The sequence below is a fragment of the Acanthisitta chloris genome, unplaced genomic scaffold (genome assembly GCF_000695815.1).
Source record: "Acanthisitta chloris isolate BGI_N310 unplaced genomic scaffold, ASM69581v1 scaffold30686, whole genome shotgun sequence".
Classification (NCBI taxonomy): Eukaryota; Metazoa; Chordata; class Aves; order Passeriformes; family Acanthisittidae; genus Acanthisitta; species Acanthisitta chloris.
In genome coordinates, this window is record NW_008680277.1 from 1 (window position 1) to 24,358 (window position 24,358).

General features: G+C 39.2%; 1 protein-coding gene across 1 annotated transcript in view; it reads right to left on the minus strand.

The window, feature by feature from the left end:
* Positions 1-2,272: 2,272 nt before the first annotated feature.
* The window catches only part of FNDC3A (fibronectin type III domain containing 3A), a 47,304-nt gene continuing 25,218 nt past the window's right edge, over positions 2,273-24,358 (minus strand). The window contains exons 10-23 of the mRNA XM_009077654.1: positions 24,035-24,209; positions 23,331-23,417; positions 17,767-17,905; positions 16,020-16,088; positions 14,627-14,745; positions 12,318-12,423; positions 12,055-12,230; positions 10,891-11,004; positions 9,746-9,895; positions 9,380-9,663; positions 7,558-7,767; positions 6,007-6,173; positions 5,313-5,440; positions 2,273-2,595 (exon numbers count right to left, since the gene is read on the minus strand). Of these exons, the coding sequence (XP_009075902.1) occupies positions 2,281-2,595; positions 5,313-5,440; positions 6,007-6,173; positions 7,558-7,767; positions 9,380-9,663; positions 9,746-9,895; positions 10,891-11,004; positions 12,055-12,230; positions 12,318-12,423; positions 14,627-14,745; positions 16,020-16,088; positions 17,767-17,905; positions 23,331-23,417; positions 24,035-24,209 (2,239 nt within the window). The 3' untranslated portion in view covers positions 2,273-2,280. The remainder of the gene's footprint in view (positions 2,596-5,312; positions 5,441-6,006; positions 6,174-7,557; positions 7,768-9,379; positions 9,664-9,745; positions 9,896-10,890; positions 11,005-12,054; positions 12,231-12,317; positions 12,424-14,626; positions 14,746-16,019; positions 16,089-17,766; positions 17,906-23,330; positions 23,418-24,034; positions 24,210-24,358) is intronic.

The following is a 24,358-nucleotide window of genomic DNA, read 5'->3' on the forward strand; positions in this document are numbered from 1 at the left end:
CGCCCCGCAGCAGCCCCCGGGGCGGGAGGAGCGAGGGCGGGGGAAGGGCCGTGCGCGCACAGGACTGACCACCAACAGCGAAAAAGAAGGTACTTTTATTGTCCACAGACTCTTAAAGGTACTTTGCTACATGGTTTAGGTATTTTCTATCAGACTATACAGGTTCGTCTTCATGGAGCCCGACGTTGTACAACCGTAAAGTGATATGTTTGGTAGTGTATCTATAGCGTTTTAAAAACTTTAGAGTTTCTCTTTTTCTTTATTTATTTATTTTTGGAATGTACAGTATATGAGGTAAAATTAAGATTACATTAAAAACTGTCTTCAATGCAGTAATACGCACTGAGGCTCAAATGGCAAATACACTATTAAATGACTATCAAAAATAGGAGCTCATTTGAATTTTACTATGAAAAACCTAAGTCACTGCAGGTTACCTGCAGTAACAAATCTTACCGTTTTAGACATTCAACCGTAAGAAATCTCTGGGCTGTGACATGCAACCTCATTTGCACTGCCAAACATGGCACTTTTAAGAAGGTTCTAGAAAACATCAGTTATCGCGGTGTCCTGCGGGAAAGTATCGGCCTATACGTACAAATGACAGGTTTGAAATAAAATGTAAACATACAGTACATTTTAAAGACAGGTCGTTCTCACCACGTGGAGGCCAAGTTCTCCTCATTTCTTTTTTTTCTTTAAAAAAACAAAACTCAGCAACATTATTCTACAGCACAGATCATTGGACGTATAAACAATTACAATACATGCCCGTTCTAATATAAGAGAAATTCTTCAGAGATCTTCAAAGCACAAGACAGAGGTTCCTTTTTTATTATTATTAAGACTGACAGAAGTGTTTAATACCATTAAAAATGCTAAACTGAACACAACTAGAAGTCATTAATGATCCACTATCTTATAACTCAAATAAATTAAAAATAGCTAATTACAAAGTGTATAACAACATAAGTGTGATGAGACAAGGATTTTTTTTTAAAGATAGTTTCACTACAAGCTTTGTGTCACTGGCAATCATTGACATCTAGCAAGATGTTCAATGGGATACTTGTTAAAATTCAGTCTGGTCATTCAAGAACTCACAAATGCAAGCTCACAAAACATTGATGAGTTATGCAATTGCAAAGTGCTCTAATGCAACATTAACTACATGCAATCAACAATTTGGTACAGTATCCAAAGAGACATAACATTAAACATTAGGATCTCAAGAAAAAAGCAGCTTTTAAGTTTTCTGGTGCAAATTACTACACTTCGTCTTCTGATTTGGTGCCCCAAAGAAAGAACGAAAAAGAAAAGAAAGCAAGAAAGAAAAAAGGAAGAAGGAAAAGAAAGAAAACAAACAAAAGGCAGTGCTTGTTTCTGGTGGATATGGCAAGTGAATGCTGGGGAAACAGCAAAAATTCAATAATGAATTTTACCTCGAAAATCTATTAACTAGGCAAAATCAGAGGGCACAGACATCTGTATAAATTGCATCCAATCAAAGGTCAACTTTGGAAATGTGTGTTTCAATTTGATTGCTAAGTCTAAGAAGTTCCCTCACACTCTCCCTTCTGTTTGTATTTGTAAGAAGTAAAAGAGGCATTTTTGTAAGTAAACATCAAATCCTGGGGGTAAGATAAACCACTTGTGCCATCTCCTTGTAGTCTTTCGAAAACACGTACTTGCAGTGAAGAACTCCACATTTATCAGGTAAGAAGCTTCCTTCATGCATACTCTTCCATCCAGTTTATTATTATTTGCTGCCTGAGAAAAGCCCCTTCTGGTTTTCAGCATAAATCCTGCTTCCCAAATAATTAAGACAAATGAGGAGGTAGAAATACAGCGCTAAATTGCTTTCACAGCATCAGATTAATATTGTATACAGCACAAGTTTGTTAGTGTAAGTTTTAAATGCGATCTACACATTCTTCCCTGTTATGGTAGCAACCCTTAGAAGTGTGGGCCAGGAAATCATCTTTACACTGGTGCTTACTGGTCAAACCCTTTTCATTAGACACTGCGTGCCTGCCCCGTATCAAGTTTGTACTGCAAGAAGGCATATAAAGAAAAGATTATATTTCTGTGGCTTGCATTTTAATAACATGTGTCAGCCTATACCTACGAGTAAGCATTTTAAAGTGGCTGAAAAGGTTTGCATCAGTCCCAATGCCGGTGCTAAATGCCTGTTTTTGTAAAAGCAAGAGAACAGAATTACTTTTAGATTATGAGAAAGTAAAATGTAATGGGCAGCATTATAAAATAGAACTCTTTTCTTCACTTTATGACGAAGTACTGAATGATAACAGCAATCAGAATGGAAAAGATAGCAAAAAGTGCAAGGATGACAGCAGCACACACTTGGTCGCTCTGTGACCATTGTGTCCTTGTGGTTTGCACAGTGTCCTTGTTGGTGCTTGCCGGTGGTTCAGTCCTCTGAGAGATGAATAGCACTGGTGAGCTGTAGGGGCCGACCAGGTCCTGGTGACCTGTGGGCTCTTGGCACTGTCGAATGGCACATGCGCGGAAACGATATTCACAGTTCAGCTGGAGGCCTGTGTACCGGAACGACCAGTCCGGGCCCTTGTACAGCTGGCAGGGAAGGGGGAAAAAGATACAGCAAGTAAAAAGTCCTGTATACACGTACGTATCTCAGCACGGTTTTGTTTGTGGAGAAGGTAACTGTAAAAAGGATGACAACTCATCAGTGTTGTCACCCATGCAAAGAAAAATGGCAAAAAAGCTAAAACACGCAATTTAAATGCCAAAGTCTCCACTCCTTTGGGTGAAACACAAAAACCAGCTTCTTTTATGGGCTCATGAGTACATGCCAAATGAACTCTGTCAGAAGCCCTGGTGTTAAGGTGACCGCTTACAAGGTAAATACTGCACCATGGGATGTAATATACAATATCACAGCACTGGATTTTAGGCAATTAACTCTGTATCAAGCTAATTCATTAAATTTAATCCAATTCAACATACTTTTCTGTAGTTGAGATATCATGTATTTAAAATATTATCATTTATCCCAATAAACACCATATCAGGAAAGCCACTAGGAGTCCTCTCTGTGGGTTTTAATTTAGTCAGATTCCAGGACAGAGAGGACTTAGGAGGGTGTTCTCCAAAGGCTTCTCAGTTGGCTGGTTAACATGAGCTCACAACCCTTCAGCACAGAGTCCTTAAGTCAGTGACATCTAAATGGCAGTTTCTGAAACTAATTAACTTGCAGCTATGCAAAGGTCCTGTAAGAGCCAACGAGAACCCATGCAGGTGCAACTACAGGTACATCAATAGATACTGAGCTATTAGGTGGGCAGCACAGTACAATTTGATTTCTCTATTTCAACTCTTTCACACCACCCCCGTGATATCTGGATTTGCTTTATTTAACTGGTAGCAGGATACAGAAATTTCACATCCTGCAGGAGCTTCCCCTAGAGTTACCATCCTGTTGGACAGTATTTCACAAATGCAAACCACTGACCATTCAATGAAAGAAGGAGGAAATCCCTTCGCATTCTGCTGTTTGAGGAGCTCTTGCTGTGCCTGTGGCTACTTATACAGTCCTGACAGCCAGGCAGCTGGGCTTGACTGAATTTACATCCCAGACTTTTCTTTCTGAGGCAGGGCAGGCATGGGAAGTGCAGCTTCCTCAAATTCTGCTAATTTGGATCATGCATTTGGTAGTGAGCCAGCAGGGCACCGACACATCCTATTCCAGCCACCTAAGCCAGCTGGCAGGGGTTACTGTCCTCGACTGCTTGGCCCCAGTGCCTTGCCAGAAGTTGCCTTCCCCGCAGATGTGTTTGCTGGGGTATTTGTATCGTTGCTTTAAGAGCTTAGACAGATGTATATAGATCAAACAACAGATTGCTAACTCATTTTGTATGCCGCACGAAGGGAGAAATGACATGAACAAAATGTTTGACAGATTGGGAGAAGCAGCAGAAGAGAGTCAAGTTTTGGCAGGGAAATGGTAGTAAACAGCTTGGAGTAGACTTCCAGGCATTTTAATTTTTGTCCGTGCCAAAGAAGATTGTCACCATCATGTCTATGTGTCTTAAAGGCCACTTCCTTGGTGCTTACTTCTTGACTGTTCCAATTTTAATTTTTGCAAACTAGTCTTCTCATTTTAATTTACTATGCTAAGCTTCCTGCAGAGACAAAAGGAATTACACACTTCAGTCTACTTTGTTATTTCCATGCTTAAAGAGCAAACTTTATTTTCTTGTCCAGCTCGTTTGGCAACGCACACTGCTAATCAAAGCGTGATTTGACTCCATGTCTAGAAACCACACAGACCATGCCTTACTTACTGAATGCTGCATTTACAATGTTAAAGAATAGTCACATGGCAAGATAGCAAACACCTTGGATTATGTTTCATCTTTTAATGAAAAATTTAACAAATGGACATAAACATAGCACTACACTAAAAGTTACAAAATATTAAGGCCTCTACCAAAGCACAGGCAAAACTTATATAATAATGACTTATCATAAAATTTTAATATACCAGAATTAATTGTGTTTCCTTTCTGAAAGGAAACTTGCTTGGCTTAATAGTGTGAAACATTTTCCAAGCCTAATTTCATGTCAATTATCAGCCAGTTTATAGGGAGGCGAAATTAGCACTGAATGCAGAATAATTTGTAGCTTGGTATTTCAAACTGCATCTTTGGATAACCAAAACTTGAAATTAAAGCAGACTCTCAACTGCCAGACCTTTGTAGTTACAGCATGTCCTGATGCTGAAATGGTCCTACAGTAAAAACCTAATCACTGACTTAGGTTTGAAAAGTTTCCTACAACTGAATGCCTACATTGCACACTTGGGGTGGATGGAGCTTTCCTCTCTGCAGTTCTCTGCAAAGAAGTATGACCTGAACAAAAATCAAACCTTTTATAATACTGCTTACTGCCTTCAAACAGCACTAAGGGCAAAGAGAACATTTGCTCCTTTTGTCCTCAACGTCAATTCTGTACCACTACGTGGAATGTTTCTTTTTGTCCGTTCTTCCCATTACTGGATAACTTCCTCACCACTTCAGCTGTCAAGCTGTATTTAGTAAACATCAGTATAACCCAGAGAGGCTGCAACTTACTGCAGAATTTATATTAAATCTCCTTCCATATGACTGTGGGTTTAGGAGATACTACCTTATATTGTCTGGTGACAAAATATTTGCATGGTGACTCAAACCATACTGGAACACAGAATCTTTACGAAATCTAAATCAATCTAAAGTAATTATCACAAATACTAATTGAAGAAAACCACAGTAACTTAAAACACATCATACCTGTTTGAATTCCGAGTCTTTTCCCACCATGACCTGAAGACAGTAGATAACTGGATCACCCTTCATGGGCTGCAGAACCTCCCATGTGATTTCACAGGTGTGGTCATTTATTCTCTCTATCCTTGGTGCTGAAGGAAGCAAGCACATAAGCCACAGCTCACTCTGCTGTCCCCATTGCATACAGTTATACTCTAACCACCTGTGCAATTCTGCATCTAACTGCTATTCTGCCTCAGAGAAACAAACGATTCAGATTCCAATGTATTCCTCTTCCAATGTTTTCTGGAACTACAACTAACAATTCACAGAGGTGTCTACTGCTAAGTTTAGGCATCATCAAAGAAAAAGCAAGTAAAATCTGGTGACTCTAAGCATACATTGTATTAAAAAGAGAAGAGAAATAAGCTGCTATGCTTAAAATTATTCTAAACATGCTAAGTAGCATTTTAACTTCAACTTACTGTAACAGCCTGGTAAGCTGGGATTCTAATACAAACCTGCTGTGTCAAAGAATGCATAAACCTCGAGACTCTCATTTTTTGAGTGAATATTTCAGCCAATTACTTGGAAGAAGTACTGTCCTGCTATCCCCAACTGCACTTGCAAAAGGGCTTAGCATTCTCAATGCCCCAAAATACAACATCATACCAAACCCAACTCCCATTCCCCAAATACAAAAAAGAAGCACCTTTACCTTTCAAGGCAGCTGGCACGGATTTGGGAGTAGTGAAAATATATTCTTGAGAAAGGGGACCTTCACCAGCTTCATTACATGCCTGAATACAAAATTTGTATGATGTTGACTCACTGAGTCTTTGTACTTTGTATGTATGACATGGTCCTCTGTATAAGGATACAAACCTGAAAATGGAATGAGTAGCTTATTTTGAATGCAGAAAAGAACTTCTCAAGTAGCTACAGTATTGTCTTGAAATCTGTCCCCAAAGTTTCCCAGAATCTAATGAAAAGCCCAGAAATATATATTTCAGAGTTAAACAGTGCTCTGGCTACCATAAAACAATAAGCTCATTTTCCAGGGCCAACTTTTTATTTCTCATGTCTTTGAAATAAAAATCTCTTGCACAAAGAATACTACAGATTGTCTCTTAGCAAAAATGGTCCCAAGCACTTTAAGAAACACTTCTGCACTTGAGACAATGGGAGAGGACAGCAGTTGTGTCTCACAGTGTGCTGCACACACTGCTTTTTATTCTTGGCCATCTACTCCTCCAGTGACTTCAGTTTTCAAAATTAGGTAACTCGATTTTAGCTTTTAGCTCCTTTGCAACAATCCTAAACAACCCTTTGCAAATACACCTAAAAAAGTGTAATGGATCCAACTGCTCCTGTTGGAGCTGGGCTCACTCAGATCTGCACAGGAAGACAAGAGTCACACTTGTAGTGCACACCAAGTCCCTTTCTGAGAGCTTTATGCACTGGTCACTCTCCTTCAAGTTGTAATTCTTGCACAAACTGCTTATAGCAGCAGCTCTCGTTTGATTTTCAACTCTGGTATCCCCAGGACACAGCATGAATTTCCCTCTTCCTGCAGGGGTTGTCACCTCCTTTGACTTTTTCTTTTCTTTGAAAATTTAAAACAGATGGTACCTGCACATGACCTAGTCTGTGATAATGGTGATGAATTTCTTTCCACTTAGGAGTCTGATTTCTTCTCCTCCTTACAGCACAGCAATTTCACCTAGTAGATCTATTTTGTCTCACTCTCAAGCTAAAGCTACTCAGAGATTCAGACATGGTTCATAGTGTAGCAGTACTGTTCATTTAGGCAGGGATACTTGCTGTACCATCTTAGCTTACATTCTGATCTAACTTGAGACAAAGAATCCCTTAAAATAATACTTTGCACTATTTTCCATTAAAATAACTGTACTTAAGGCAACAGAGAGTAAAGAATTCACCCCTTCCAATATTAAGGATATAAAATCCACAACACTGATTAGACTTGTTACTTTGACAAAATACTTAACCAAAAGTGAGAGAGAGAAAAGTGCACGAAACATTGCATTAAACTTTTCGGGTTGAACTGCAAATAAAAAACAATGAAATTTTTGATCTTGTACTTCCCAGCACAGAACACTAGAGCCCTTCTTGCCTTGCCAGACGAGATGAGCTCCTACGTCTGTTGTAAACTCAGCAGAGCATATGGAATTTTGCCCCTTGCTGCCATCTCCCAAGCACTGGAGCACAGCGATACAGGGCAGAGTAAAGCGATGCCAAAACCAACCTTCCATTCTTATCCTCCATCTGAAGGTGGTACTGAATGGAGTCAGTCAATGCTTTCACAGTTCCCTCTCCCCACTTCAGCTTGAGAGTCTGAGAACTGTATGCAGCACATTCCAGGCGAGGTGGATCCGGTGGGAGAGGCTTTGTTTTCAGTTTTATTGTGTGGCTGAAAGGACCTGCTCCAAGACTGTTCAGGGCTTGAATTCGTACTCTAGTATTTGAAAGAAAGAGAGAATGAGTTAATTTGAAATTGGATTCTGAAAAGTGGTGGCCATTTCCACCACTCACATTCGAGAGAGAGTAAAGCTACCAAATAGAAGGCACTTTCTACAGTGAAGACTTTCATAAATATTATGCTCTGATAGACTCATGAGTATGCAGGAGCGTTACTTTCCTTACCACGTTTTAAGGAGCCAGATTGATTCAGAATAAACCCACTCAAAATACATTCACATTAATGAAAAGATGCAAAAGCTCTATCAGCTACTTCAAGAGTGAGGTGTGTAGAACTTGATATTCGGGAATAAGTTTGAGATTTTTGATACTCTATGGAGAACAATGCTGACATTAGGTTTTGAGTAAAAATTAAAGACTTAGACAAACAATTTATTTCTCAAAAGGAAAAAGCAGAAAACAGAGGCTCTTTACATATCTTGCAGGTAGCCATAGAGAGCAAAGTGTCTCTAATTTCATTTTGCATGCTAACATTTGCTTGTCCAAAATAGTATCTAGGTAACTGGAAAAAAGTAATCACAATAATTAAATTCTGAAGCAATCAACCACACAACTGCAAAATGTGGAAACATAAATGTGTGTGCAGGCTCAAGAATACTACCCCTCCTTCACTACAGTAAAATTTAGAATTATGCTCATTTATTACAGCCCAGAACCAAGGTTAATACATGCAACTTTTTATTTTCATAAAGAGTTGACAGTGTATTCTATAAAAGAACTTTTGTAGGTAGAAGTCTAGACATATCTCTGCAATAGAAGCTTCTCTTTTTTCAGTCTGTTGACAGACAGCAACAGCTCTTCAGATTGCCAGCATTATTGTTAAACAATTCTAAGGCACACAGAAACGCTGCAGACTTACAACACAGCATTAAAAAAGTAATTAAGGATTGAAAAAATGGCATAGCCAGGTGATATCCTCACTATACTGAAATCAGTGGGCCTAAGTTCTGACTTCCGTGGGACTGATGCTCTCCTTTAACACCGAGGACATATTTCTGTAACAGGAACATGGAATGCGTTCAGGCAAAACTACTAATTTTTACATTCATATTTTTCAGTATCCCTTAGACCTAATGTAAGGGATGATTTTAGCAGCTAAAATTCTTCAAGAGATTTACCCACTGACTGATTTTTTCAAACACATATACTTCACATTGACTGCCACTTACTACTTCTGCAGATAAAGCATTGCAAGTTGCAATAAAATGTCATTAGATCAGACTGAGCATGGTCCTTGTTTGAATGGATTTTACCTTGTTAAACAGATTGGAGGCCATCTATGAAGCAACCGGTCAAGAAACCAGTTATGAATCAGAATGTAATGTAAATGCAGTTAAATCGACACATTAACCAGGCAGATGCAACAATACTACAATAAACTAAAAGAATTGTTCTTGAGATAAAATAAAAATAGCACAGCTCATCTGTTTATGATGATCATTATTACAAAGCTTGATTTTGCCCCATGGCTATGCACTGCTAATGGTTCTATGAAAGGAATAATACAGACATTAGAAAAGTAAAAGGAAACAATGCATCTGGTCTTGCTGAAGAAGCAGTAAGCTGTCCAGCAGCTGTGCATGGCATACCTGTAGGTAGTATCTGGCTGTAAGCCATCTATAAAATAGGTCAGATCCTTCCCAACCGTTACTGGCTGCTTATCGCCAAAGTCTATGCTGTAGCCAATGATTTCAGATCCATGGTCACAAGGTTCTTCCCAGCTTATAGCAAGGCATGTGGAAGGAGAATAGTGTGGATTTTCAACTTCATCCTCACTTAGTCCACGAAGACAGGTCACGACTGCAGGTACAGAGGCTGGAGTCTTACATGCCACTACTTCGCTGAAAGGGCCTGCGCCGGCAACGTTCACTGCCTGCCGATCCAAAGCAGAACGCGCTTTTACCAGAGGGTCAACTCCTGCCTCCAGATTTCACTAATGAGTTTTAGATCTTTACCTGAACCCTGCAATAGTACAGAGTGTGAGGCAAAAGCCCTTTGACTTCACAGTTGAGCCCAGGCCCACAATAGGAGATCTGCATGCATCCTTCCACCCCGCCCCACTCCAGCCGATACTCCGTGACGTCAGCTCCATTACTCGGTGGAACCTTCAAAATGGATATAAATAGTTAGAAGTTAAATTCACTGACTAAAAGAAGAAATAATATCAATCATCCAAACTTCATGAACAGTGGCAAGACAAGTGTCATGACTTGCACTAATGGATATTTTGACTCAACATAAGCAAAAGAAATCCTACAGCATGAGAGTTTACCCTGACAGCTCTACCAGGCTGCACCATCTTCATCCTTAGAGGTAAAACTTCACTGGACAAGGCCCTGAGAAACCTGACTAAATATGAAGTTATGTCTGATTTGACCTTGCACCTTAATTACCATGTGATTCTATAAAGTGGACAACTAACACCACTCGCATTAATTCTACCTGAATGTTATAAGAGATTTTTTTCAAAAGGCTTTGCCTTGTAGAAATTAAAGGAGTGTTCCTCTGACATACCCAGTAGGAAGCATGAACACTACCTTCCAGGTAAAATAGTTTCATCTTTTCTTCCTGTACAGTTCTGTAATACAGATACTTCATCTAAAGCCTTGAAAAGCGGTGTTTAAACAGTATTCCCAGACAGAATCCTTCTTTTTACTAGCTTAAACTATGGGTTTATAGGAAGTCTGTGAGGCTTTTGCTGCATTATTAATATGTAATTATATAAAATTAAATCAGGTTATAAAACCAGCAAAAGCACAATAATCTATTATATTATGTGGATACATTCTCTCTGAGGAAATATAACTACATTAAAGATAAATTTTGAGAAGAGACTGCATCACTCAGATATGCAGAGCAGTACTTGTGGCAAAACCCTTAAAACAAAAGAACACAGTAAGACCTCAAGCACCTGCAGGCTGCAAACTTACAGCTGCCATATAATGGTATGATGAATGACTAAGGTTTTACCTACCATGTCATGGATAATCAGGTAAGTATGCTTAAAAATGGAACTAAAATAGAGTAGTAAGCTTATAAAGCCGAGCTCAGAAATGCAGAAGACAAACATGTTAAGACTGCCATGTGACACCTTTCTTACCTCCCAAGACACCTGAGCACATGCAGAAGACCTGCATGCCACTTGAGGGGGCTTGCACTGATCTGGTGGTCCCGGTGCTGTGGTTATTTCACATTTTTCTGAGTAAGGTCCAAACTATTAAAAACAGAGTTGATACAACTAAACTGTAAAAATAAAATTACTACTTTTTAAATAACAGTTTACCATAGTAGGGACATAAAGTAGCAGCCTGAAACTTTTATTACTTGCTTATAAAATACATTTCTGTGGACTGTGCTTTTGGGAGTTATTTCAGTGTCTGACTCTTCTTCAGAATAGCTGCAAGATTCTTCTTCACTATAGTAAATGCAATGTGAATAAATCTGACACTTCAAAGGCTTGGGCAAAACAGGGAAGTGCCATCCAAAGCCTTATTTTGAAGTTACCTGGTGGCTGCACTGTAACATAAACCAATTTGTAACTGCTTAAAAAGGATTCAAAAACTGCTGAGCTGTGGACCATTCTTTGTGGGGGGTGGATAAAAGTTAGGTCAGTGCTTTAAAGCCTTAAGCTGCAGACCTCTCCACAAACAGTGTCAACTTATCCTGATAGTTTTTTATGAAGATAACAAATGTAAGCAGCTCTGCTTCTCTGTCTTTAAATCAGGATTTGGGGTACATAATTAAATAAAGCCTGTTCTACAGCAATAATTGGTTTAAACACATTTAATACTCCAAAGAGAGAAAATAGTCTTGTATCTGATAGAACATGCACTCAGAAGTTAAACTAAATATAAAAATTGAGAGACAGGAAGCCCTAGTTATTATGTTCTAGAACACCAACGGCTGTAAGAATAATTTGCAAAGCTGTATACAGAAAATAATGTTACCTTACTTCACAAGAGAATGCTAAAGTTGTAACAGTGCTTTAAAAAGTACTTATCATTTCCTAATGATTACCCAATACTATTATTCAGATAAAAGACATAATTAGCCAATTTTCTCTTCCCTTCATCTAAAAATCTCCTCCATTATAAACTAATGTTTAACTGTCTGTTCCCACACAACAATAAGCTATGTGACTCAAATGACTCTACATTAGGAAATCCTCATTTTAAAATTACTGTTAAATGCTTCTTTTATAAAGAAGATCTTTATTAGTGATTGCAGTCTCTGGAACTAACTTCATTTCCGACTTCCTCCTTACCCCAGCCTTGTTAGCTGCTCGCAGTCTGAAGCTGTATGTCCTCCCTGGAAGAAGGTTGCTGACTGTGCATTCGACATCAGAGCCCTGGTAAACCTCTCTGTGTTCATCGGTTTCTGTCTGAAACATTTCCAGACCATAACAGGTAATGGGTGAACCACCATCTACTTGAGGTAGTCCTAAAATTTAAGGAAGAAAGAAAAGCTTTAATTTTAACACAACACATTTGGATCCCTTACAGTCGCTAACAGTTGTAATACACTTACCCCAACGCAGCTGAATTTCTCTTGCCCTTGGTCTGCCCTGTAGCCTTGGAGGTTGGCATGGACCAGGAACCACTGCTGGTGTCTGCACCAGTAAAGAATCAGATGCCTACAAAGGAAAGATAGATTAACAAAGTCATCTAGGCCAAAATACCCACTACCAATTATGCCACAAATGAAGGCAAATACTTGAGATAGAAACAGGGTCTTCCCTTTTTTGAACTACATCTTCAAATACATGAATATGCTTAAATGACCTGGTTTGTATTTATGATAATAGCTATATAAAACAAGCTACAGGAATCACGATATGCAAAATTAGCTTTTGCTTTTGTGTTTTACTACACATCCAAGAGGTAAAATAAAAAAGTGGTTATTTATCAATACAAACCTAGCATAGGTGCTTGAAATACGATTTGTTCAATGTAAACTCATTCTCTTTTCCATCAAACTGCAGGTATTAACCTAAACTCTTACTTTAAGGGTTGTATACTCTCTGTGCAAGAATCTCTCAGAAAGCAAAAATGGGCAGAAATATCAATCAGAAGAGATTTTTTAAAAAAAATGGAGATTTCAACCTTTCATTGCTTATCAACACTTGATGTGCAACAAGCTAAAAAAAACCCGGAGATTTCAACCTTTCATTGCTTATCAACACTTGATGTGCAACAAGCTTCCGCCACTGTTCTGAAGTCTAGCAAAAAATGCACAGCACAACACAACACAGCAGATGGCATTGGCTATTCTGGATGCAGACTGAAGTGAGCAGAGACAATGAGGGGTTATCAGCTTCAGTGTTACACAGAACAAGTATGAAGTTGCTAAGCCTTTAATTTACACAAGAAGTGCATCTCAGACTCTCATTACACAACTGCTTTCTACATAATGTTCAAGAAAGAGCGGATTGGAAGCTTTGCTGCTTTTCAGTTCTTTTGAAATGTATTGTGGCACTGAACAACTGATGCTGCTTTAAAACCCATAATGTTTCTCAGGAGGCTTATGCCAGTGACAAGCTACAGAAAAGTTAATTACACCTTTCTTTACTGTTCCTCTATTCCTAACACTTTCAGAAAGTATCAGGACTTTCAGAAAGTTACTTTCTCTGGATACTTAAATAATGTTTATTCTAAAGTGATGAGGTTGGGCTGTGGGGAAATAGGTTGGCAGAGTCTCCAAAGACACATGCACTTGTGGTTTGGTGACTGGGAGTGCATGGCTTTCCTCTGCCTCCTGTACAGCAGCAAGCTGAGCTATGGCGAGATGAAAGCACTGCAGCTGAACCAGCACTGAAGGAGCCCAGATTTATTCTTAAGACAGGGTGGCTGTGGTCACGGGTATCTTGACAGGAGACTTCTCTGTAGAGGATTTCATATAGTGGGGGGGTGGTGGGCAGAAACAGCAAACCCCAAGAATGTAAGGTGCTAAGATTTTTCAGCATATCAACTTGACAGTGAGGCCCTGCTGGAAGTCTGCAGAGCACCAGGGCTGGCTTTGTTACACTTGCTGCTGAGAAGAAGGGAGAGGAATACTGCATGCCATTTTGGCACTGCCAGCTGAACGACACTGCAAAAGTGACTGTACGAGTCTGTGTGTATGTAATGTGCATATATGACGGAGCATAGGATGCCACAACAAATTCTTTGGAAATACTGAAAAGTGAGGCAATGTAAACATTTTTAATTGAGCTTGAGACAGCATGGAAAGAGACTATGAAGCACAGTCCTGTAAAGCCTGAGGGGAGACTCTTGCTCCCCTGGCCTGCTGGGCTGCCTTGGCTACTCAGATACTGACCACAGGAAAAACGTTATATTCATAGAATCACAGAATCTCCTGAGATGGAAGGGATCCACAAGGACTGTCAAAGTCCAGCTCCTGGACCTGCAGAGGACAACCCCAAGAATCACACCATGTGAGAGTGTTGTCCAAATGCTTTTTGAACTCTGTCATGCTTGGTGCTGTGACCACTGCCCAGGGAAGCTGTTCCAGTGACCTGCTTACACTGCTGTATTGGGTTAGGCCTTAAGAAATTATATTCTACCAAGGTATCACACAGGAAAAGACATAGTATCTGGTTCTGTAAATAAGAAAAATCATGTTAAAAAAGATACTATCAGAAAAGAATATTCACATTTATTTCTTTAAGACATGGGCACAGACTTGAAACACTGTGCATCAACACTGGAACTTCACTGAGGTTCTAATTATGGCTATTTTGTTAGGCACTTCTGCACAATGTTTGCTTATTATCTACTGGACCAGATTTTCCTAAAGAGACAGAAATTTTATTTAATAAAAATATTAGCTCATATTACCGTGCTTTGTCCTCCTTCCCCAACGCAGTACACACGTAACCGATAGGAAGAGCCAGGATTTAGTCGGTCACACACGTGTTCCCTAGCAGCTCCACTGTATATCGTGTCCCATTTGTTTCCTGAAAGGTTAGGAACAAGTGTGCAGTGAACCAAGGTGTAATTTGCCACAGCAGGTGTCCTAACATCACTAAGTGTGTGCCTGATGTTTATAAAAAAGAACTTAAGGCTTGCTTTGTGTTTCCTGGAAGATCCAGTAAGTTCATAAAGAAAGTTTCCCAGGTTAATATGTGCAAATCTGCTGGAGTAAAATAGCTTCCTTATTTGGCATTCAACTTTACTAGAATTTATTTTTAATGAAATAGTTACTACTGGGCCAGCAAACACATTCAGCATCATAACCAAATAAACAGGAAAGATACAAAACCAAAATTTCCCATGAACAAGAAACTTCAAATTACATCACCACATTGCAGGCTTTAACTACAGTTTACAATTGATGAAGTTTGTTCCTGTAATCCTGAATGGTCCAGCAGCATCTGAAATACTGATTTCATTATTTGCTGTTCTCAAATCAGAGACCCTTTAGTGTTCTCTCTCTCTCTCTCTCTTTGTAAGAGATTCAGCAGGGAACCTGGGGAGTTTTAATTAAAACTCCAACAGGTCAAGACTGGGAATGAAAGGTAATGCACAGCTCACCAAACCTGCATGCAAACCTGGATGCATCATTCCAAAAGTGACAATGTTGACACATGGTGGAGTAAGGAAAGAGACAGACTGTCCAGAGCCACAGCTGAGAGCCCTGAGAGGGCTCCCATCACATCTGGGGACAATGCTCTGTCTTAATCTGACACACCAGTGAGAAAGTATAAACTCTGAATGTGACTCTGTTCCTGAACTTAGTAAGGGTATGTAAGAAGTCTAGATTTTTAAGCAGCTTAGTGAGATAGCTTTATGTCCAGCTTAGAAATGCTGTTCATTTCCTTTCTGTATGGAAGGGCAGAAAAGCAAATAGCAGCTGCATCATTGTACTCCTTTAATAGTGACAAATGGAGCACTAGTTTTTCTTTCATCTGTCATGCAGCAACAAAGACTCATGTCCTTGTCTTCGTGCCCTAAAATGTCTGAAATTTGTCATTTCTCTTCCTAAAGAGAATACACCTAATTAGTAAGTTAAACAAGATGCATCCCTCTTGACTGAGTTTTATGGCATTTTCTTTCTAAGCCAGAGAAAAATAACTTCTTCTGCACAAGCACCAGTGTGTCTCTACTTTTTTTGATGTCAGTCCCTGGCAGTAACTTCCCCTGTCATAATACACATTTTATTCTTCCCACAGGCACACAGAGACAGGGAAAAACCCACAGCTGAATGTCAACATATGCTCCTAATACTTACCACTCAAGCCTTCAGACATTTCAACAATGTATGTATTTATTGCTGCTCCTCCATTGTCTTTTGGTGGATCTATAAAAACCAGAAATATTCCAACTAAGTAAGGTAAATTAAATATTTGTAAAGCTTTGTAGCTTTTGGGGAGAATGTACAAGAGGCAAAATCAACAGCTGACTGCAGATGGGTGCCTGTTTAGACAGACAGCATCCTAGTTCAGGACAGTGGCAAATCACTCAATCTCCACTATGCGAAGCTGCCAGTGCTCTGCCCTACTGTATACTCTACAAGTGACAAGTGAATCGCACCTGGGAGATGCCACAGCAAACATTTCAGTCAGTCTGAAGTGCCATGGAAGGCTGCCTGATTATGGATTCTGGGACACAGACCCTAATGGTGCTGTAATTGGGACTGCAGACAGGAGAATATTATCATACTCATTTGTATATAAGAGTATTTCAAAATTATTTAAGGACAAAATTTCGAACACCTAAATGTTTTGGGATACAATAGAAGTTAAGATTTCTACACTGAAAACTTATCTCTTCAACTTTTAATATATCACTAGAAACCGAGTGCACTATCCTCCCTGGTATAACATTCACGTACAAGACACAAATCTACAGACCCTTCTTTGACATATAAGCCTAATACTGTTTCTCAAAGATGACTTAGGGAACACAGCAAAATTAAAGTAACATGGAAACTCAACATTTTGAACAAATATACAGACAGCATGATACTTCAACACAGAAGGGTACTCCTGCCAAAACATGGTATTATGTATGTGCTGGATGAAATTATGTTGGCTCTTAGGCAAGGGTTACATATCATATCACACCTGCAAACACTAGCTTGGGTGGAAGGTAACAAATTACTCCAAATGAAAAACAAAATCATCACATTAATTATCACGTAAGATATTACTGTTCAAAATGACAACTACTGAAGGTTTTATATATACATAGGTATTTTTGGCAGCTTTCGGTTTACAAATCAGGTATTTGTAGTAACTTCATATGTCATGTATTATCCATAGAAGTTCAAGCATCAGGTCCTGAATGGAGCAAAGCATTCTGAAATATGCAAGACCAAACCTGCTGAGTATTACTTATACTCTACAAGTAACTTTCTTATTATTGATACTAAAGAATTAAACACACCGTTAAATAGAAATAGGTTAGAAGTGATAACAAATAACATTTTATTTGTTTGTTTGATTTTCTGCTAAAGTACTGCATCATACAGTACTGTTTAACCTTCTATTTTACGGCACAAGGCTAAAAAACACTGAGCCTAAGTAAAAGCTTCTCAAGATCCTTAGCAAATAAAACATTTCTCTGTCAAAACCAAACACTTTGAAGAGATAAGTTCACCTTTGTTCTTCTCTTTCAATAATACCCCAGAATGTCATGGCATCTACTTTTAGTGCCAGAGGAACAGAACTTCTTAGCACACCAATCAGCAACATCTTTTTTTACATTATTGTAGTTCCCTGCATTAACAGCCCCTATTACAATTAGTGCATTATTCCTCCCACATAATTACAGTATTCTATTTCCATGCTAAATATTTTGAATCAGTATTTTTCTTAATTCCATGAAAACAGATCACAACAGCTCAGCTGACTGAAGTATTACTGAAGTTAAACCTGACCTTCTATATCCAAATAGATATAAAATGTTTTATATGTATATAAATATATTTAAAATACAGAGGACACACTGTAAATGGAGCTGGACAACATTCTTACCCCAGATTACTTTAAAACTCTGTGCATGAATTTTTCCTTTCACTGTGGGTTTTGAAGGTACTCCAGGTTTGTCTGGACAAGTAATGTATTCCACTGTCTCACTTGGACTGCTTTTCCCTTCGGAGTTATAGGCAATGACCTGCAAATATATATACATATATATAAAAACTACAAAAAGAACAAACTCACTGCATAGGATTATGCTATTCACTGTTTATGGTAAAGATAAATTTATTTATCTGTCTAAATATATATTTATGTGTATATTGAGACAGATACATAATAACTTATCACAAAAACTAAAGGTATCATATACCTTCATTTTACATTTTCATTAGTCCCACAGTTAGACAATCATTACAATAAAAATAAAAATTCATGCAAATTGCCAGGAAAAAAATCCCCCACAAAACTCTGAACAACCTGAACGTAGTAACTGTGAAGCTGAGAAAAAAAATTCACAAATCAAATATCCTTCCATATCCTCCCAAATTTCAAATGGTGGTGCCTAAAGTTTGGCTTCTACTTAGGACACTTATGCATTACCTGACTGGAAAAGATAATCAGGACATGCAAATTTCAAAGACTTTAAAAAAAATCTGTGGGTGCTCACTATACCACAAGCTAGATCAAGGATCTGAAATCTTGGGTTTTTAAAACCATCTAAGATAGTAATAAATTAGGTCAAATGACAACTCTTTCTTCTTGGGTTGAGCAATTTATTGTTCATGAAATATATGTATAAGCAAAAGCCTTTATAAAAGCATGATAACAAAAAGATGAAGAAGACATTGCAAAGAGGCCACTTTTAAACTTTCACTGGTGGAACTGCAATTCCCTTCCCACTGAGGTAAAACTATTTTCATGTAAATAAGGAAAGAGCAAAAAGTGATGATTTACTAACTGGTAGAGAAGCCTCCATAACTGGGATGAATTAAGTAGAGCTCTCATGCTACTATAGTACTTCATTTAACAGAAATATATTCAGAGATAAGAAAGTGTTTATATGGGTAAGTTGTATTAATGACTGCAAAGGGGATATAACCTCTCCAGTCCCATGGAAAATTATGGCAAAGGTTGTCAGGAAAGGTATTACAGGGCATGTGAAAGATGAGAGCAATTAGATTTATCAAGGGTAAATAATGTTTGGCCAACCTGAGCGCCTTCTGTGATGAAACAACTTGCCCAGCAGATGGGGGAGAGCTGTGGACATCATCTACACTAATTTTAGCCTGACATGGTCTCTCACAGCATCCATGTAGACAAGCTGGTACGATATAGACAGACCAGACGGATCACAAGATGGGTGTAGAAAACCTGATGGAATGCCAGGCTCATAGGGTGTTGGTTAATGGATGAAAGGCAAATGAGCAGCTGCTCATGAATGGATTCCCTCAGCAGCCAATGCAGTGTCAGATTCTACTGTCTTTAGAAGTGCTCTGGATCACTGGAGTCAATGCAGACTCCCAGGGTTGCATATGACACCAAACTAGGAGAAGAGAGATATGATGGAAGGAAGAGCCACCATACAGACTCTGACAGGCTGAAAGACTGCATCAACAAGAACTGTATGAGCTTTGGACAAGGACAGTCTTCCACCTGGGAAGGAATAATCCCAGCAGCAGCACAGTCTGTGGTCTGACTGGCTATAGGCAGCTTTTCTTTACCCAGCTCTGCTGAGAAGGACCATAGGATTCTGGTGGGAGCAATCCAAATGAATCAGCAAAGCATCTTGGCCGTAGTAAAACCAAGCTGTTTCATGGGTTGCATCAGCAAGAATTTAGCCAGCAGATCAAGGGATGTGATTATACCACTTTACTCAACACTTTTTAAACAATGCCTGGAATACCGTGTCCAGTTTTGGTCCTCCCAGTTCAAGAGACACTGGGTAATGGGAGGGGGTGTAGAAGAGGGCCAGCATGATGATCAGAGGATTGGAGAGGGCCAGCATGATGATCAGAGGATTGGAGAACCTGATGCAGGAAGAAAAGTTTGGTTTCATACTGCCTGAGAAAAAAGAAGTTTCATTGGGAAGGATCTAATCAGAGCCTTCCAGTACCTTAAAGATAGCTATAGAAGAGATGAAGATACTGCCTTCAAAGGATTTGTGATCGCAGGATGAGTCAGTAGACACAAAGTGTGTTAATGAAAATTCTAGCTGGATATAAAAACAGAAATTAATCACCATGAGAACAGACTGACCAGAGAAATAGTCAGATATCCCTTGATAGAAATAGTGAAATCTCAGCTTAACAGAGCTAGGACATGGTTGAATTGCCTAACCTTAAGGCCCTGCTTTCTACACAAATTTCACCCAGATGATTGCCAAAAGTCCCTTCCACCCTAGACTTTTCTGTGATTCTAGAAAAACAAATTGCTGCTATTCTTTACTTTTTAGTTTGTGTTTAGTTTAGCAAAAACCTTAACAACCTAAAAAAATGTTTAAAATGTTTGTGTTAAAAATGAGCAGAATCAAAATGACAGCAGTGATGTTAGCACAGACTGAGAAAAGGAAATACAAGCTAACATGTCTCTCAGACTTTTAGTCTCCCGATACAGTTTATGAGATTAATAATCATCTGGTTGTCTTTGTGCCCTTACAAATGAAGTTAAACAGGCAGTTACCATTTACGTATCCTAACAACATTTCCAATGGTTATAAAGCTTCTTTCAAAAGCCTTAAGGAATATTACTACTAATTAAGTCTTTCTCCTGTATAATAAAAATTAAAGACCTGATTAACACAACATTAGTTTTTCCTTTATGCCCTGTGAATGAGTGAACAGAGACTTCTGTTTACTGTTTGGTTAATAAAAGTAGGGTATAAACATTGATTTTTTTTATTTTAATGAGAAACTTGGGATGTTTAAGTAACTATACATTTACTAGTAATGAGTGTGATTAGCATATAGGACTACTTGCAAAGGAAGGCTATGATCAAATCCTGCAAATCCTAGTTTCAAGGTAATTAGCTATTCTTTAAGTACATGTGTGGCCATAATAGTGCTAGGAATATACTGTAAATTTTAAATTATTCAAATACTAAGTTACATGAAAATCCCAACAAAATCATACTTGGAAGTGCAAAATATCGTTTGAAAAGAAGTACTTAAACATTTTAGTGTTTAGATTGAATATTAGGAAAAATTTGTTCATGGAAAGGGTGGTCACTGGAACAGGTTGCCTAGGCACATGGTTGAGTCACCATCCCTGGAGGTGTTTCAAAGATGTGTAGATGTGGTGCTTAGGGATATAGTTTAGTGCTGGACTGGGCAGTGCTGGGTTAACAGTTGGACTTGGTGATCTTAAAGGTCTTTATTATCCAGCACATTGACCAGTCATATCCTAAAAGGACCCAGTGTTGGGGACTCCACCACACTCCTGGGGAGGCTGTTCCAGTGGTTGCTTCATCTCACTGTGAAAAACTTCCTTATACCAAGATGAAATCTCTCCCAGTCCAACTTGCAACTATTGCCCCTTGTCCTCTCCAGGTGGCTCCTTGTGAAGAGAGAACCTCCCTCCTCTTCATACCCAGCCTTTAAGTACTGGTAACTGTGATGAGGTCCCTTTGAGACTTCTCTTCCCCATTCTAAGAGAAAATGCCTAATTCCTTTAGACTTTCATTATAGGGCAGGTTCTCCAGCCCTTTGATCACTTTTGTGACCCTCCTTTGGACCATCTCTAGTCTGCGGCTTTTGTGAACTGTGGGGATCAGAACTGTACACGGTTCTCCAGGTACAGCCTGATAAAGAGCTGAATACAGTGGGATGATCACATCTCTAATCTCGGCTAGTAATGCCCCCTGCAGTCAGCCCAGGATCCTGTTTGCCCCGAAGTCCCTTTCAGCAAGGTTACTCCTAGCCTATACTGGACCTCTTGGATATTCCAACCCAGCTGCAGAACTTTGCACCTGTCTCTGTTAAACTTCATACTGTTCTTGCTAGCTCACTCTTCTAGCCTGTCCAGGTCTCTCTGTTAGATGGCTTTCCCTTATGATGTGTTCATCTGACCAGTTTGGTGTCACCTCCTTGGTGAGGATGCTTTCAATCCCATTGTGTAGATCAGTTGTGAAAATTACCAGAGTAGGGCCCCATATCCATCCCTAAGAGTTCCTACTTGACACCAGATACCAGTCTGAGTAAAAACCACTGATCACCAACCACCCTCCGAGTATGGCCTGTTGGCCAGTTTTCTACTCATCTTGCAGACTACTCATCCAGTTTGCATCTTGCCACTGTGTGCAGGGAGAAGGCAGTAAGAAACTGTTGAATACGTTGCTGCAGTTCATAAAAAACATCCACTGAGCTCAAATGTAACACTAAAAGTGTCATTGACGTAGGATGTGATCAGGCTAGTCAGGCATCATTTACTTTTGGTGTAGGATTTTCCTAATCACCTGCTTCATTTGGCTTGTAATAGTTTCTAGGAGGACTCTTCCATTACTTTTCCAGGGACTGAAGTAAGATTAATGGGCCTGTAGTTCCCTGGGTCCACTTTTGGGACCTTCTTGCAGATTGGAGGTATAACATTTGCCCTCTTCCATTCATCAAGGATATCTCCCAACCTGCATCACTTTTCAGATGTTACAGATAGTGAGTGGTCTTACAGCAATGTCAGCCACTTCTCTTAACGTTCAGGAGCGCTGGACCTCCCAACCTGGAAGGGATGGAGCTGTTTCAAGAGACCACAGCCCAACCCTTCCTCTATCACTGGTGGGTTGACACATGCCTTGTCACAGTTACCTGATCCTGTGATCTGGGGTCCAGTTATGCCAGTAAAGGAGAGGCAAAGAAGGTACTGAGAACCTCTGTCTTACTGGCATCACTAGTAACTTGCTTCCCTGGCCTGTTTAGCAATGGGCTTCTGTATGTCTTCTCTGTGCATCTGCTCACGTATCTGAAGAACTCTTTTTTTGTTCCTCTTTGGCCAATTTCAGTTCTAGCTGATCCTCAGCCTTCCTGGTTGCAACTCTGCACATCCTTGCAAAGTTCTTGTAGCCCTCCACGGGTATTTGGCCACCTTCCCATGGCCAGTATGTTTCTTTTTAGCTTCTATACACACCCAAAAGCTTATAGTTAGGCCAGAATTCTGTTTAGCTAACAAGTAAGACTTACTAGAATGGGTTCAGCACCACGGTAATATGAACGACATAACAAAGGGGTTTTTTTGATAAAAGCTGCTCCTTATGCCAACACTTTCAGGCATGCTTAGAGCCTATCAAAGACCTCCAGATCTACACTAAGTTATATTATCTCTGTATATGAAACACAAAACCCAAATAAAAAAGGCCCAACTCTTAATATCATGGACTTATGACCTGGGATGTCAAGATACCTGCAACTGTGTTATGCCCTTGCAGAATTTCTTATTCCTTATCCTGAGATAATCAATGAAACAGGCGTTCAGCTGTTCAGTTTTCAGAGTGTTCTGTTTTAAGAGACTGAAATTGTAAGAAACTGGCATCGACTTCCATGTTCCTTAAAAAAGGCCCTCCCCACTTCTGAGTCAATCTCAAACTGCTCTGGCATAAAACCCCCCACCCAAACATATGAAAAAAATCTTACCCTAAATTTATATTTTGTACTACGCCTCAAATTCTTCACTGTGTAGGTAAGATCATCACCATCATATTTTGGCTTGAAACCATATCCCTGCAGAATTAAATAGGATTATTTGAAACATTATCTTTACAGACCAGAGGATGTAACATACTTCATACAAACAACTGGTTTCAAACTGTAATTGTTATGCTTCTCTGGCAAAGTAAGAAGTGCACCTTCATTGTGTAAACATGAGATTTTTTTTTTGAGAGGAGTGAATACATTAATCATTTTCCAATCAGAAGAGGAGAAAAGAACAGTAAGAAAAACATATACAGTGCCAACAGGAATTTATACTTAACACTTTCAAAGGGCAGAACCGTACTAATTTTAAAACAAAGGTGGTTATGAACGACATCTAGAGGGACCACATTTCACTATGCAATTACTTTGATCCAGCTCTTACAAAGCTTAACTTCACAGACAAATTCACGAAGTTAAAAGCAATTTAAAAGTCTTTGCAGAATTTGGGCTTAATAGCACTAAACACAATAAAGAGAAGAAAACTATGTGGCTTGGTCACAGCAACAAGTCATTAGCTTAATTTCAGAAAATACAGTTCCTTGTGAAATATTCCAGCAAAAGTAATCATCATTACACTTAATACAATAATGTATCAAACGCATTTTAGTCTCTCTCCTTATTGAGAATAAGTATTCCAAACTTACTGAGTTCTCATCCTCCATCTCTAATATATATGAGATTCCTTCATCTGATGGTGTTCCTGAGGGTTTTGTCCACTGAAGGGATAACCAAGTAACTCCAGCATTAATCAGCAAAGGACTTGCTGGTGTGGTTGGGGCAGTGCCTGAGGTATGATACAGGACTTCTTCACTAAAATCACTGTTTAAAACAGACAGTATGTAAACTAACTAGACAAAATAATTAACATCTAGAAAAACAAAATTCTTACTAAACACAGTACGACAGTTTCTTGGGACACATGCACAATGGGAAATTGCAAGCTGGTACATGCAATAACTTGACCTGCC